The sequence below is a fragment of the Brassica napus genome, chromosome A7 (genome assembly GCF_020379485.1).
Source record: "Brassica napus cultivar Da-Ae chromosome A7, Da-Ae, whole genome shotgun sequence".
Lineage (NCBI taxonomy): Eukaryota > Viridiplantae > Streptophyta > Magnoliopsida > Brassicales > Brassicaceae > Brassica > Brassica napus.
The window spans coordinates 13,956,894-13,974,762 of NC_063440.1; the positions used below are offsets into that span (position 1 = coordinate 13,956,894).

General features: G+C 32.5%; 3 protein-coding genes across 3 annotated transcripts; all 3 read right to left on the bottom strand.

Annotated features, from left to right (window-relative positions):
- Positions 1–124: 124 nt before the first annotated feature.
- Positions 125–1,442, bottom strand: LOC106358363 (mitogen-activated protein kinase kinase kinase 20). The gene has a single exon (XM_013798134.3). The coding sequence runs from the start codon at positions 1,334–1,336 to the stop codon at positions 296–298; it is 1,041 nt and encodes a 346-aa protein (XP_013653588.1). The 5' UTR covers positions 1,337–1,442; the 3' UTR covers positions 125–295.
- Positions 1,443–6,437: 4,995 nt separating this feature from the next.
- On the bottom strand, positions 6,438–7,287 carry LOC106358362 (protein RALF-like 34). Its single transcript, XM_013798132.3, has one exon. It carries the CDS (start codon positions 7,100–7,102, stop codon positions 6,713–6,715), a length of 390 nt encoding a protein of 129 aa, XP_013653586.1. The 5' UTR covers positions 7,103–7,287; the 3' UTR covers positions 6,438–6,712.
- LOC106356505 (transcription factor HEC1) lies at positions 6,438–9,867 on the bottom strand. The gene has a single exon (XM_048736823.1). The coding sequence runs from the start codon at positions 9,717–9,719 to the stop codon at positions 9,060–9,062; it is 660 nt and encodes a 219-aa protein (XP_048592780.1). The 5' UTR covers positions 9,720–9,867; the 3' UTR covers positions 6,438–9,059.
- Between the last annotated feature and the right edge of the window lie 8,002 nt (positions 9,868–17,869).

Genomic DNA, 17,869 nt, shown 5'->3' on the forward strand with positions numbered 1-17,869 from the left:
CCAAGAGTCTTGAGATCTTTACTTCTGTATATTATGTTTGATTCGTTTGATTGTGCCTATAATGATACGGCATTTGCGAGATTTATATTCCTTGAGAATGTAGAAAGAGAATTTAGATTAGGGGTGATGAAAACAAAATTAGCATTTCCATATACTAGGTAGGGCTCAATAATAGTAACATATACAAAACTTTCTTTCTATTAACAAAGGTATTAACGAATTTAATAAAATTTTCGGATCGACTAGGACTAAAAGCTCTAGCCTTTCGATGCAACTCTGTTTTTACTCACTACCGTCACCGTACGATGACCCAGTTATTGGTGACAGACCAATCAGGGATCGAATCAGCCGCCAGAGTTGAAACTCTCTCCTCCGGCGCCTCCAACGTATGACACTGCGTTCCCGAATCGGAGGAAGCAGAAACCCAACTGGAGAATTCGAATGGGCATCTCGGTGATGCAAACACTTCCTCTGTTTTCAGTTGAATATCGACTTCTTCAAAATCGTCGTGATCAAGATCGACGGCTACGAATGGATGGTTCAGAAGCATCTCAGCCGTCCATCTCTTCTTGGGATCCTTAACGAAACACTTTGTCAGAAAATCTCTTCCTTGTTCCGACAAGTCCTCGGGAATCCTCGGAAGCTCGTCTCCGACACCGATGCGTATCAACAACGACATGAAGTGCGATCCTTCTTTAAAACTCCACGCCGTTTTGCCACTAAACATCTCAACAACGGCGCATCCCAAAGCCCACACGTCAGCTTCTGATCCGTACTCGTTATCGTTAACGGATTCCGGCGCCATATACAACGGCGTTCCTCTAATCTGCACTCCTCCGTCCACTGACGCCGTTACTTCCCCCGCCCTCTTCGCCAATCCGAAATCCGCGATCTTAACGGCGCCGTCACCGAATAACAGAATATTCCCGAGTTTTAAATCGCAGTGAGCGAATCCTTTGGCGTGGATATATCGTAGACCACGAAGCACGGATCCTGTGTGGCGACGCACAGTGGATTCCGGTAGACCCTCACCGTTTAATTTCTTGAGATGGCTCGCTAAGCTTCCTCTCGAAGCGAACTCCAGAAACAAGTTATGCATCTCTTCGCCGTTTTCCACCGTCCGATCCTCGCCGAGACACCGTACGATCTCGTCGCAATCGTCTCCGAGTGTATCCAGAACCCATTTCTCGTTCGCGAGCGAAGCAGCACCGTGTGAGTCTGCAGATTTAACGGCCATAACTTGAGGAAATGCGCCGGGAACGTTGTTAGCCGGCGTCGCTAGAGTAACTGTAGAAAAAGTTCCGTACCCGATGGTTTCTCCACGAACCCACTCCATTGTAACAAATCTCTGTTGCAGTTTCTGTAATGATTATCTAAAAGCGAGAAGAGAGAAAAACGAAACAGAGCAGAGCATGAAAACAGTTTATGGTTCTTCCTCCTGCGCGAGTTCCTTTATTTATATACCGAGTTTTTTTTGTATAAATAAAATAATGAAACAACTTGGGGTTACACTTTTAATTTTTAATTATATAATTAATTTTGTAAAAGTCTGAATTTTTGGGAAGTAATTAATGCACGTGATGAAAGCAGATTTTTTCATGGCTAGGCTACGTGATATTTTCATTTTCATATTGGATAAACAAATGTTATGGCACGACCATTGTTTTGGTGCAATGGCTTGAATATCTATCACTATACCCCTTGTTCGGAAACTCGCTAGGCGCTACGCGTGCGGCACATGTGGGCCTAGCGATTTATTGAAAAAGCGGAAAAAAATCGGGGAGTACGCGGGGAGGAATTTTTTGTATTTTATACGTATAATACTACATTTTATACATATAAATTAGAAACCACCATCTCATAATTTATTTTTAATGTTTGTTCTACTGACTTAAGTCGATAAAATCTGTGAAAATGTTAAAAAAATTCATTCCAAGTTTGATCCAGTCTAGGCCCAATAAAATTTACGACTAAATGAAATACAAAAAGTAAAAAACTTGAAATTCTAACATCCCACATCGTCTAATAATAACAAAAGTAACATCTAACATCACCTATAAATAAACGTAGAAGCAAAATATTTAGTTTGCAAGATGGGCTTCGTATCAAGCCCAATATCTTGTCAAAAAGTTCAAAAATACGGCCAATTACTCGCTGAGAAATCGGTTTTGAACCGATTAAATCAGTTAGGCGGCCGACTATATGTAGTCCGATTAATGTGACCGAATTGGTCTTAATCGAGTCGGTTCATTGACGTGGAGCGACTACTCGGCCGACTATACGGCTAGGCGGCCGCCTTTTAGAACAAGGACTATACCGTATAGATGTTGTACACAACGTTTGTTTGTGAAAAGATCAAAAATAGTAAATCAGTAACATGCTTGATATTCAATGAGATCATTGATCGTTATTTTTGCTATAAGAGTAGTCAGTTATATTAAATTTGCGTTGAAAATCAAGTGTAACTCATCTATGTTTCAGAACACTCGGTTATACTTGCAGGAGATATTATATAAAATTATTGAAAACGTATTACCAGAGAGATTGTGATGAGAAAATACATAATAAGTAAATTCTTGACGTAATTGTTTATATTTGAATATCCATATTTTCCCTTCTCCTTTCATGTTTTCTGTTGCTAGACATATAATAGAATTATCCTCGTATATGCCACTCCCTCATAGCTGTCACTGACTGATTATAGTCACACTATTCTCTAATCACTCTGACAACTTAATAGCTAACACTCTTTCAGTCTCTAATACCGAGTATAATAATTAATGGTGTTCACACAAATTTTAAAATTTGTGATTATAAATCCATAGTTTCTTAGAGCATCTCCAATGTATATCTTTATATTTTCCTGTAAAATAGAGATCTCTATTATAGAGGTGGATTTGCTCCAATGTATGCCTCTATAATAGAGTTCCTCTATTTTAGAGGAAAATATAGAGGAATCCTACTTTTTACTTCTATATTTAGAGATGAAAATAGCAAATCTCTATATTTTTCCCTATAAATAGAGGAACTCTATTATAGAGGCATACATTGGAGCAAATCCACTTCTATAATAGAGTTTCTCTATTTTAGAGGAAATTATAGAGATAAAAATAGAGGTGGGTTGGAGATGGTCTTAACACTAATACTTTTCCATAAACGAAAAAAAAAAGAAATAGACAAACACTTTTTAGGAATAGAAAGGGTGTATACATAAAAATCGCTTGGTTGTCATGTCTATGTATTTATTGTAATTTGTTCTCGTTATATAAGCATAAAAATGATTTTTGTATCAAAATAGTGTAGAGGTGGTATATCAACTTTTTAAGCAATTGCATCGTCTATGTTTCGCTACCGTTACATTATAACAAGATTCTTGATCAAATATATAGCAAGAAAATACAGATGAACCACGATCTCATCATAATATATGTTGTCAAATTAGATGCACATATAAGCAGGCTATTGCGGTTTGTTGTTAATTCATGGCCATCCAGTTACCAATATGCTTCGACCAAAATCCAGTAAATATCTATTTAGATATTCTCTTGGACCATTGATAATATAAAACTATATAGCAAGTCGGCGTTGTAATTATCTTTTGGTCAATCCAAGAATCAAATCCTTCTCCGCTGGAGGCGCTTTAACATTTTTTTTGTTATGATATTTCCCGCCGTTATCTCTCTTAAATGTCATTTACCAAATAAAATAGTTAGCTCTAAAATATCTAAGCGACCTCTGATTACGGGCACCAGCTGCGAGAAGCCGCAAATGGAGTTTTGTTTAAAGTCTGGGTCAAGTTACCTGTTTTGTGAGATTACGTAAGTTTTATGGTGATCACATTAGCATACAGTGATGTGATTACTAACCTACATATGCATATGAACTCTATAGTGATGGTGTTTGAAATTTAGATTTTCCAATAATAACAAAACATATTTATATGTGATTATTTATTGGCTTTTATATTTCAATATAAAAGCCAATAAATAAATAAAAAGCCTTCCAATCATCATTCTTATTTTATTATTCATATCTATCATTACTATGTTTTTATGAAGTTGCTTCATGGGAAAAGAAAAAAAAAAGCTGCTTCATGGCCAACTTGCCTGCACAAGTCTGGATTCCTATGGGCATGACTTCATAAAATCATACAAAAAACATTAACGTTTGATATACTCTATTTAAAAAATAAAAACTCGAGTTTTCATAGTTCATCTTTAATACCAGTAATATAATTGAAAGATGTTGTATTCAAAAATAATTAAAAGATTCGCATGAAAAGCGCAGGACTGGGAGAGAGTGCTTCGTACCAAAGTCATTCGACCAACAGACTTTCGCAAGTTGCGGCGGCTCTGAATTTTATTTTTGCAATACCTAACACTGTTACATATCCCATTAAATAGTACTAGTATAATTAGTCTCTGTGATATTTTTGAAAAAAATAATCATATTAGACGTTTTAATGGAGTGTGACGAACGTCAACACGCAGACAAGTTGAAGGAAGAAAGGAAAACTGTTCTGAAATTCTAAAGCGTAAGCAGTAACACCAGTAGGTAACTTCGTTACCATTACATGCTTCCATGTTCATTTATTATATTTTACAAAAAAAAAAAAATTTACAACAAGGCAGGGTCACATGGACGTGATCTCTAGCCATTAGATTGGATGGAGTTGCGATCTCTATGGCCCCCTGTCTACTACAACTTGCTTTGGCTATTACATAAAAAAAATATATGATACGATATTGACGATATGTAAAAATATCTAAATGATTGTAAGGAACTTTTTTTTAACACGATTGTAAGAAACTTAAGTTACATATTTTACCAAAAAAATAAAGATACATATATCAAGGAAAATTGCTTTATAAATATAAATATATACACTCTGGATAAAAGAGAAAGGTGAAGGTTGATGGATATCTCTGGGTAAAAGAGAAAGTCGGAACCAACACCACCAGGCGACTTGGAGGGATTCACTGCATCCGAGGAAGAGATAGTTGTCATCATTTTTCTTTCTGATTTATTAAATCACTAATAATTTCCGGCATAACTAATTTATTGCTGACATAAACACGAATTAAAAAAAAACAAGACGACGGCCCACAGTTTTTTCTTGGAGATTTCATCAAATCGAGTCATCTTAATATACATGTCAACTTTGAAATCTTTTGATATAGAATGTGGTACCACAGAAAAAAATCTATTGTGATTTTTCATACTGTAGCATATTAGTATATTCTTTTTTTTTTGTTTAACAGCATATTAGTATATTCCTTTATTTATCTATAAATTCTATAAAATTCAAACGTCATTTGAAAAAGGAAACCACAAATTTCGATGTAATACTCAGTGACAATAATTTACCACACAATATATGTCGATACATGTGTTGATCCAAGCAGAATTTTAACTAAATCCTTTGAAGAGATACGCACAAAATTTTTAAATGAGATGACAATAGTTCGTTGCCTCGTTGAGACTAGTAATTGATTTGTGTTGGACCCTTTTGCCGGCCGCTGCATATTGATTATCGATTGAGTTCATATATACAAGCTAAGTCTGCTTTAAGGTATAATGAAAACATGAAAGAGGATGTATAGTTCATACACGAATGAATTTATAAAGAATCAGATTAGTTGGTTTGTTCCACGTTTAAATTAACCTTGTAGGCAAGTCAATAGGGTTATTCTTCAAAAAAAGTCAATAGGGTTATAGGGGTCCTTTGAAGATGTCCACAATCCTAAGTTTTGTAATATTCCGTCTAACTTGGAATTTTAGATTGACCCCTTTGAACGAGGGGAGGACAAGTCAAATCACAACCTTTATCATTGCATAATCTTGTATATTAATTGCATGCATATAATAAAGTCATATCTAAAATATATACATTATCTTTTGGTTACAAGTGCGATTAATCTTTTGTCAAATTCAGATTTAGGTCATCTGAAACCAAACGCATAACCAGCCGCCAAACGCATGTTCATGCATTTTAATTTAACACATGTTTCTTTTCAATTCCACCACGAAGTCGGGTCAAAGGCCATCCCTAAGACATACCAAATCCAAATCCTTTTTACTTTCTTCCAAGTTAAGAATTTTATACGAAAAAGGCAAACAAAAGCCGTCTCTTGACTATTCATGATAAGAAGAGATTTTATTACAAACGTGCGTGTTATATAAGACTGGTCGTTTGGAGAACAGTTTGCGTAGTTTGTACACGTGATGATAACGACTACAACTCTTATATTCAGACAGGTTCCATGACACACAAAAAACTCATAAACTGGGCCAAAAAAGAAACGGCCCAATAACGCAGCTACCTAGTGAAAGAACCACAGCCCAACAGGTGATGAAAATCATATTCGAACTAAATTAGATTCCAGCTGAGATATGACATAAAAATTGGAAAGGTGGAACAGTATCTGACACAGGTAAATCCAAACACATGTGATAATTCCTGGTTTTAAGTTCACGAGTAACAGTACATAAAAACAATTTAAAACCCACCGACAATAAGACACGAGATAAGTAGCAAAACATGCAGATAGCACTCGAATAATAATCACCGGGTTTAATTAAACTAAACAGACGTAATTAAACACGGTTTACTTCAAAAATACATTGAAATCGAACGAACACTACAAACAGAGTCCGTTGATACGAAATTACGAAAACAACCATGGATAACGCAGCAAGTCTTTTCTTCTAGTTATCTCCGGCATCGAGTGATGGACGAGCAGCCTCGACTGTAGGGATGCACGGGACCTCTAGCTCTGAAGCAGTTGTGAGTGTAGTACGATCTTCCAGATCTGGGAGGACACGGGACTCTGTTCGCCGACAATGCACCGTACGATATGTAATATCTCTTCCTGTGCCAGTACAATGACCGTCGATCTACAACACCGACGTTGTCCTCTTCCTCCTCCGCGTCTTCGAAGCTTTCTCCTCCGCCAATGCCGCCATCAGAGATCGGCCAGTCGAATCCCTCGCCTAGAAGAATCAGGGATGGATTCTCGGGGAGAGATTCGGATCTTGGGAGTGAAACGAGGAGAAGAGAGAGAATGATGAGGAGGAGGTTAAGAGACGGAGCTGCTGCCATGGTGATATGCTTGAGACGAAAGCAAAGAAGAAGGAAAATAATAATGGAAGAGAGTAGAGGAACTAGTAAGTCACATGCCAAGAGGTGACTTGAGGTTTTAACTAATGCGCCATTTATGGACCTTTCGACCTTCGTGTGAGAGTTTTCGAGTGTGTGAGATAATGAGTGATCTGGTGGGGGCACGGTGTAGGATAAGAGATGCGACAATGATTGGTTATGAAACCGTTTGATCATTAGCTGATTTACGAGACATTAATGGGCCGGGCCTTATTATTGGATTACCTGGTAGAATATAGTTAAGTAATTAATAATCTAATCGTTATCGTTTAATGGGCTTTGTGATAGCGAGGTTGTTTTTTAGATACTTTCATAGCGACATTCGGGTTATTTTGTTGTGGACAATCCTATATATGTCTGAAAAAAGAACGTAGCATGTAATTATGTAAAGGACTAATCGTGACAAAAATGAGCAACTACTAATCATGACCGTCCCAAAAAAGCAAGGCTCAGTTCATAGTATCTTATGGAGTCATTATCTAAATACCAAAACAACTGATCATCGTAGCTACTAATACTATACTTAAACAATTGGGCGTATGTTAAAAATTATAAGTGTTAAAAACCATAAATATAAAATTTCAATAAATTAATATACATGTTATAGCAATAATTTTTGGGGCTCGACGTGTTCAGTGGCGGAGCTATCTGAAAATTTTAGGAGGGTCAATTATATAATAAACGTATAACATGTGTGTCAATATACTAACTTTGTAGCACTTTCTCAGCTATTATCTTCAAAATGTAACTACAATTTTCTTTTTATAAAATTCCACATGGGTCATATGACCCTCCTCACAACAAGCTACCTTTGCCACTGTGGGCGTGTATCCATGTCGGTCTTGAATTCCAATCCCGATAGAAACTAATAAATTATCGAGTATGGACTTGAGTTTCGGTCCATATAGTTAACATTGTGGATCATAACAGATGATCGGTCTATCTTTAACTATTTTTTGGCAATAGTCAGAAAATATCCAAATTCGAATCAAGCAATGCGGTATGCTTTCGGACTAGGTATCCGACTAGGTAGCCAATAGGGTTTATAAAAATGTGATAATTTATTTAAAGAATTTCTTGATATTTTAAAACATACCAAGAATTATACAGAAAACAAAAGGATTTTGTATCAATTTATTCAAGGACGTTGTCAAATTTTGTATAATTTTTTACCCTAAAAATTAGTACTCCTTCTGTTTCTAAATATAGGATGTTTCGAAAAAAATCGATGTTCCAATATATAAGATGTTTTTATTTTTTAGGTAACTTTTACTTTATTAAAAACTTCATAACCAATCATATTTAATAATCTATTTTGTAATTGGTTGAATATAATTATTTTATAGTTTTAATGATACTTTCTATTTTATAGTATTAATGATACTTTCTAAAAAAATTTTTTTTTAATATGTGTGTTTTTTCTTAAACATCTTATATTTAGGAACATAGAGAGTATAAGTTAATATGAAATAAAACATGATCGATGAACCTCTAGTGAGAAGGAATGTTTCCTTTTTAGTTTAACCAGAACCGTACCCAATTCTGATATGAGCATCGAAATTTAATAAACAAGATGAATACATAGATTTAGCACGTTTGAAAACAGCCACACTCAAGCCTGAAGCTGAAGACAATATATCATTAACCCTTAAAGTTATTTCCCAAATTATTCCAATAACAAAGATACGATCATAGTAGTTCCTAATTCACAACTCACTCCAAAACCATGGAGAGTCTGACATTAAAACCATCAGTCCATCACAGACACACATAATCTAAACAGGAAAAAAGTTAAAAGACTTATAGTTCCATTTTATTAAATTAACTTCACCCTACCTAGAATAATTTTCCTTTTAACTTTATCGGATATCACATAGTAAAAATTTAAAATAATCAATCATCATCTAAGAATCTGTGCATTGCGCACCATCTGATGAGTCCCCGTTGCTCCACAACCTTTCATAATCACTCCACCACCACCACTTACCGCTGCCGTCATTCCACCGCCGCTAGTATCCACCGCTTGTTGCTCCAGCGTCTGCACTTGCTTCTTTAGAAACTTCACATAATGAATAGCTTCGTCGAGCATCGAAGCTGTATCCATCTTGGTCCCACCAGGAACAAGACGTTGCAAAATCCGAATCCTCTCGCTTATCCTCTCCCTTCGGTGACGAGCAGCAACACTCTGTGGATCTTTAGAGATCCTGACGTTCCTCCTCCTAGGTGGCTTTACGGCCTCGGGGTCGATATGTATCGGTTGCATCACGGCAATTCGATAAATCATCTCTCGCATCGCTTCCATGTTAGTGCTATTGGTGTTGCTACTATTGCTTCTTTTGTCGTGCAAAACGGAAGAGTAAATTGTGTTGGGAGAGAGAGAAGAAGGGTTAGTGAGTAATCCGGGTTCGGGGGTCATTGAGTCAGAATGGTTGTTGTTTGAGTTGAACAGAAAAGGGTAAGTGTTGTTGTTGTTGTGGTCGATGAGAGAGGGATTTGTGTTACAAAATTCAGGAAGCTTCTCTATTTGTTGCATCATCATGTTCATTATGTCAGAGTCCATAGAGAAGTTGTTGAAATCGGTATGGAGAGAAACCGAGAAAAGCTTACAAAAATGAAAATTTGGGTTTTTTTTAGATGATTGGTATGTGTGAGAAATGGCAATGGTACTACTGCCCAATCAGAACTCAAGTAATATTTCAAGAAGTGGAAGGACTTATATAGCAACTTGTGGCCCATCCCCTTCTTTAACTTATACAACGTATTTATAAATCTAAGGAATTTTTTCATTTTTAAATCTGTTTATACATGTATATGATGTACATATTAAATTAAATATTCAAATTTGTCTTCTTATCTTAGTGCAAATTCCAAATTCCAACATGCATTCAAACGAACTTACTGATGTGAAGAAGGGTTTTATAAACCTACGAACACGGTCAGGATCCTAATTAACCACAGAGAAAAAAATCAATATTATTGCTTCAACCATTGTTTCTTTTTGCATACCGTGTTATGTACATAAGAAGAGTACGCATGTAACAACTAGCAAGGCAACGAATATATTAATATGGTGGGTTTAATTCCTTATCGTTAAATTTGATCATCTAAATAATACTATAGTTCCCGAATATTTTATAAAATAAATCATTATGCATTTATGCACAACAAGCTATCAGGTCAAAATATAGTTTTCGGTTGGTAAGAGTCTATGGAAAAGCGTGAGTACCTCAGTACATGTAGGAGTTACTATAAGTAGGTAATTATCGTGTAACTTGTCTTGCATGGACCAAAAAGGAAAAGGCAAAGAAAGTAATACTAGTAACTTTTTTTTTTTGGAACACAAGTGATACTAGTAACTAATAGAAGATCGTTACATTTTTTAGCCGTCGATCCTCGCCACATGATTGACTATAAGATCTTAGATCTCAGATTGACCGTCAGGATCCTGTTTTCTCATACACGTGTTCTACATCCACTGGCTTTGGTTACGTGACAAATTAATTAAACAAGGTGCATGAACCACTCCCCCCACCACCAGCATAACCAACGGGAATTCCATTCTCGACCATTATCAATTTATCATTATACATTTACATCATTCTCCCTTTTTTTCTCTATATTTGTGTGTTTGTGAAAGAGTCATTGATTCTTATGATCATCCACTGGTTTCGATGTATTAAGTAGTAACAATAACATGTTCTATGATTCAAGAAAAATGATAGCTAGTAAAAAAAAAACAATACTAGAGAGTCTTATCATTTATTATCATTTCGTTATACAATACCCTCACATCCACAAGGTATGTGTCAGAATCCAGGGAGCAATATTTTATTTTTGTAAAGTTTGCTGGTAAAATTAATACATTCATACTTGCAAAGAAAAGGGTTGATGATTAATCGGAGCGCAATTGACATCGATCTTTAGCGTATGGCACGCTTCTCAAAGCTGATCAGAGAACGAATGGTAACAGCGGGTTGAGCGGGGCGGGACAAGCGGATTAGCTAGTGCGGTGCGGTTTGTGTGCGGTTTGTGTTAGAAAAACGTATATTGCGGGACAAGTGCGGTTCGTCTAAAAGAAGCGGTTTAAAACAAAATGTGAATGGCGACTTGTGTAATGAATAGTGTAACTGCGGGATACATAATATATTTATATTTTATAAACAACAAAATGAGTAATACTAATATAATTTTTAATATATATATATATATATTATTTTTAAAAAATAGTTTATATATCTAAAATATAAATATGTTATTTCTGAGTTTTATAGCCAATAATTTATTGTATTTTAATTTCTTAAGAGAGATTTTTAAGATATAAATTATAAAAAGTTATAAACTAAAACACACATAGAAATATACATCCTTAATCCGTAATGAATTATTTTATTCTTAAACATTAAACTGGTGAAGTTGCAAAACACAATCATTTATTAACTTTTTAAATATTGTCTAAAAGGTGAAATAGAAAATAAGAAAGGTTTATTGCATATATTTTCTTTACATTTTTAATTAACTAATAACAATAAACAATAATTTTAATATACTGGTTGACAACAGTATCACAAACCACACGTTATTACTCAAGTTTTGTCTCAACGTGCGGTACAGACATAAAACAATCCCGCTACAGTCACATTTCTTATTTTAATTATTTTTATATGCAACAATTAATATCAAACAAAACAAGGTGAATGGTGACATAATTTTTGACCGTAGGGTGCGTCTTGTTTACCCGCAGTTCTCATTCAAGGCCTAAGAAACGCATATTGGATGCTTTTGTTACCGCCAGTAGGTTTTTCCTTCTCGCATGCTTTTCAATTATTTTATATGAAAATTGTCAACCTTTTGTTTCTGTTTTTCTTTAGCAAATTGTTTCTTTAACCAAATAATTCCATTATGATAAAATCGAAAATAAAGAATCATCATCTGGTGCAACTGACAAGCCGATATCATTCCCAGCAACGAGGGAAGATAAATAAATCAAAACTTCGAAAACCGCAATATTAGCAATTTTAGAGTATTTCCAACTCATTGGTATTTTTACTTCTATAATATTCTCCATATTTCAAAATACATTAAGTTTTATGAAAGAACACAACTATTACGAAACTCGTTTTTAATCTAAAAAAATCATTAAAATATAAATTAAAAATTATTCAACTAATCATATAAACTACAATATGATTGATTACACAGTTTTTGATAAAGTTAAAAAGTATATTGAAATATAAAACATCATATATATTGAAACTTCAAAAACTCTCTAAAACATTATCTATTTTGAAACAGATGAAGTAGCATTTAAAGGTGAAACTACTCTAATTCATCTCTATTTCTTAGCATTCTTCTATTTTTTGTTATATATTTAAAAATTGCTATTTTACAGAAATAGATTAGAGCATATTCCACTTCTATTATAGAGTTCTTCTATTTTAGATGTGGAAATAGCAAAATACATTTGAGATAATCTTTTATTTTTCATATATGTTTTCTCTTCTAGAAAATCCATAATTTTTGATCAACTGTATAAAAGCATGTTAATGAGAGGTTCTTAAGGTGGAGTTTTTAGCAGAATATAAAAACCGTCACTAAGAACCTCTCATTAATCATGTTCTAAGTAGGAGTGAAATTATAAGTGGATTAAATTAGTTGTTGCAGTATTTAAATTCCTCTCTGTAATTAATTAGTAATATCGATGGAATCCCTTATATATTAAAAGAGAAGCATTGTAATAAATGCATTCACATTATAATAGACACGTGGCAGTTTCACAATGATTTGATAATAAATATACTAACGCGTTCACACTATAATCATAAATGTGTTCACACTATAATTATATTAATGATTTTTTTTAATATAAAACTCACATACATAGTTCCAATAAAACTCTAGATTTTTCGGTTCGAATAAAAATAGATAACGAATCAAAAGCTAAACTATATATATATTATTTTTATTGTTTACGGATAAAATTGAGCAAAATATTCATAAATTTTGATTCGATTTGTTATCCGTTTTGATTTGAACCAAAAAATCTTGATATTTGAAACTCTACGAAACAAATCAAATACTAAAATACAATATCCAAAAAAGAAACAAATCACTAATACCAATATTTTTAGGAACATATATCTAATTTGATATGTTATATGCATAATGCATATATATACATATATGAAAAGAATTATATATATATATATGTTATATATATTATACTTTATATCAGTTTTACAATATAAATTTATTATATTAGGTACTAGAATTAAAAGGTTATATAATGTTTTATTTTTGTAATAAAATGTTATTATTAAATTATTTTTAAAATTTTATTTTATTTACAATCAAATCGAATATTCTTTAAAATTCTAAAACATTTTGGATATCCGAGTCACCGAATATCTAGGTGGCTAAAAATCAAATCGACAAAAATGCTTCCAAATATCCAGATACTTGATATGTGTCCACCCCTATTTACGAATGTAATTTTATTTTCTTTTGATGAAAAAATGACCAATGTCAAGGTCTTTTTTTATTTTAAATAAATTTTAATTTTATCTTTCATGTATTATTCTAAACAAAAATATCATTTAATATTAATTAACAATATCTTTATATATTTTTCAACTATTTTTATATACTTTTTACATAAATATACATGTGCACCTTGATGTGAGCATCTTATAACTAAGTATTCACCACAGCTGAAGTATCTAATTTTTTTGAAAGTTGAAATATTTTTTCTTAATGTTTCTTTCACTATTGACCAAATTGTAGTTAAATGATTTGTCTTAATAATTTTCTTTTCTTTTTCTTAAACTATTATCTGTTTAAAAACTATAATATGAAACTATTGGTTCGACATGACGACTATCTAAACTTCATAATATAAAAATAAACATATAATATTAATTTTAGGTTTTTATCCGAAAAAACCTAAAAATCAAATGTTTTAACCGAATAAACTAAAATGAATATTAATTTAAAATAATAGTTATATTTTAGAAGATTAAAAACAAAAAAACGTAAAACCTAACTAATATCCAGATTAAACAGATTTATTGCCTTTTTTATTAAAAATAACAAAACTAATAATCACATTCCGCGTAAGGCGCGGATTATTACCTAGTAATAAACTACAAGAACAGTAGCCAGAAACAGAATCTTAACTGATTTAAGTAGTAGTCTTACCTTAAAAATACAGAAGTCCAAAAAGTCAGCACAAGCTCTCACTGTTCTTTAAAGTTCTGTCTCGCTTTATTTGTACACAATCACATTTAAGACTAGTTTTGTTTTTATTTATTTAATTAATGTAACTGTCTTTTTTTGTTGGATGGTTCCTTCTTCCCCATGATTAGATAAAAAAACAAGCAAGCAAAGCCAGTGCTTCGACCTTGGTTTTACCCTATTGCGTTGACACCAAAGCATGCAAAATCATACGCAACGACGACTTTGACTGCTTCCACTCTCACAATCAATAAATCAATTCATCCCTTATTCACCTTACCTACACCATTACAATAAATACTCTTGTGAAACTAACATCACTTTTCGTTACATTAACATATACTAACGTTCGTAATCAGCATGATATGAGTAAACTTCCGTTATTTTCAACTTTTACCAATTATTTGTAACCATCATCACGAATTCATCTGATTTATATCCATCCAGCCGTTTAATACACAAAAAATAATATCGTTACTATCCAATAGACGTTCATTAAAATTATTACATAGGAATTTTTTTTTGATATTTACGAGGAGTTTTCTGGTCTTCACTTCGCGGATCCAAACTAGCCACGTGACAGGTTAGAGCCTTTGGCGACCGCTTTGGATCAGGCCATGTGTTGGTCTCCTCGGGTCGAAGAATCCATGTGAAAGCCTCGGTGGCTAGTACGAGTCGAACTCGAAACTGTACTTGCAGCTGCAAACCGTATACCACTAGACTAACTTGTCCTGGTTTACATAGAGAATTTTAACTATCTTTATTTCAGAGTTTTGGGACTTTATCATGACCTTGATCTGTTATTGTTCCCTTTTTCTCTCGAAAGATCTATGAAGAATCTATGTGACAGCACAGTGTCAACAAAGGAGGACTATTAAAACTTATGAAGGACCACAGACATATACATGTTTAAAGGTATGAATATAATTGGTTAACCTCTGAATGGTAGTGGCCAAGCTGTCTCTCAGTCTCAGTCCAATGTATGTTGATATGAATCGTAATTCTGATCCAACTGGTAATCCAAGCAGTGTAAGTCATCAAAGTAGTTGACCCGTCATACGAAAGCGTAAAAAAACAAATGCAGATTCGTATAGCACATTTGTAGTAATTCAAGTTTAGTAGAGCATACCAGTTTCTTAATCGTCAAAGTTAAACAAATTGAACCCGTTCGGTTGTTATTACTTAGCTGATTAGTTATAAATCAAATTATTCAATAGCGAACTGAATATAAGAAAAACATAGCTCAATGGTTGGTATTTAAAATGACAATGAAATAACCTTTTGAACAAATCTCATATGAAAAATGCAGAAAATAATGAACAATTCGGATATTCAACGATTCCAAGTGCGTCATTGTTTTATTATACTGAAACACATATCCATTAAAAACAGTTATTTTGCACACTGCATAATTAATTCTAGAGTGGACGCTAAGTATGTAACAATAACAAGTTTTTATATCCAAAACAAATATCATATTTTATTTTGTTTATTATTAAATAGTGTAAGATATACCAAAAATGAGATAGGTTGCCTCACAAGGCAAGGTAGCAAATACAGTGGTGTTCATGTACCAATCATCATTCATGCTCCTTGATTCACTAACAACCTACTTTACATCAATAATTAAATTCAATCTACATTATTTTCACACAACATAGTTGACAAATTAACTTCATAATAGTTACATTGTTTTTTTGGTTATCTATAAAGAGAAAGATCGTCCCACGTGAGATATCCCACAAAGTTGCCAACATGACCACAGATAGTCTCTGATCATTACAATATCCTTGAGATTAGATTTACATAGACATTTTCTATGGTTTCTTGGGCAAGTGCTCTGTATTCTTCTGACACATTTCTATCGTCTTACTTTTTTTCTTTTGTTTTCTCTTTAAAATATTTAAAATCTTGAGATCTTTTTTTGTTCTTGTTTTATTAATTATTCTATTGCTTTTCTTCTTCTTTTCTCTTTTTTTTTTTTGATAAACTTCTTCTTTTCTCTATAACTCTCTTTTTGAGATAATTTCTCATGTTCTCAGTGACAGGATAAAGTTCACGCACCCTTCTTTGTTATATTATTGGTGTTATGCAATATATATACACTATTCTATACCATACCTAATACATGGAAACTTAAAGGTGATAGACAGTGACAGAATATATAGGTGGGTTGATAAAAATATAGAAGACATAAGTTTGATAGGAATGTCCTAAAATGAAAGTATTGATGCTTTGCACAAAAAAAAAAAGTATTGATGCTACAAGCAAATAGGTGGCTTAAAAAATGTCATGAATTTCTGAAAATTTGCATATTTTCCTTTTTGATTGTGTATGTAACATAATTAGGGAATGTCCAATGGATTGATCAACTGAACATACACCTTCAATTTACTTAAAATGTAGTTTAAACTTTCACCATCATATTATAAATACAATGATTATCATTTATTTATCACTAACTAGATTTTAATCCGCACAGTGGCGTGATTATTTATATTTATGTTTTGAAATTAAATTTTATAATTTGATGATATTTTATAAATTCGGTTTGTATCCAGATTATATTTTTTTGGTTTTTGGTTTGGTTTCGGTTTGATTTTGAGTTTTGTTTTTTGGTTTAAGAAATATAGTATTAGTTTGGTTATTTACGAATTTGGATTTGGAAAAAAAAATTGGTTTGGTTTGGTTTAAGTATATCGGTTGCCATATAAAATTGTATGGCGTATCTATATTATTAAAATGAAATTACTTCTAATAATTTAAGTATATATATTATTCAAACATAATCACTCTTAACTATTACATTAAGATATGGTTTGCGTTGAAACGTAGATCATGTTTTATTTTTATTTTTTATTTTAAAATCAACAAAAAAAAAATTTATTCGTCTAATCTACTAAATAAAATGTTTTGTTATTTGAAACTTGCTGTAATATATATGATTTGTTGAGAACCAATTTTATTTGTTTGGTTATATTCAAAATTATTAGTTACATTATATAACTATACTTTGTTATGTTAAAAAAAAAATACTGTTTAGGAATAAAGTACAAAATTAATGTATGAAATGGCTATGACACAAGTGTATAGTAATGCAACATCACAAATTTAATACAATTATCATAACCCTTACTAATAATTTTAAAAAGTATATGTTATACAAATATGATTACAAAAAAAACACAAATATAATTACAAAGGAAAACACAAATATAAAAATTAAATTTTTAAAAGAAAATATAAAACAAAAAGTATACTCTTCCTTTGAAACGATAAAGCAGTAAAAAACGGGTTCAAAAGTTGTGATTTTAATTTGTATTTGTACTATCCCAGTAAATATTTTTCATAAAGATATCTAAAAGTGAAATAAACTATATTAATATTTTCAATAGTTGAGAAAATAACACATTCTTTTTAAAAAGTTATTCATTTTGAGATTTTGTATGAGTTTTTTCACTATTTATAAATGAATCAAAC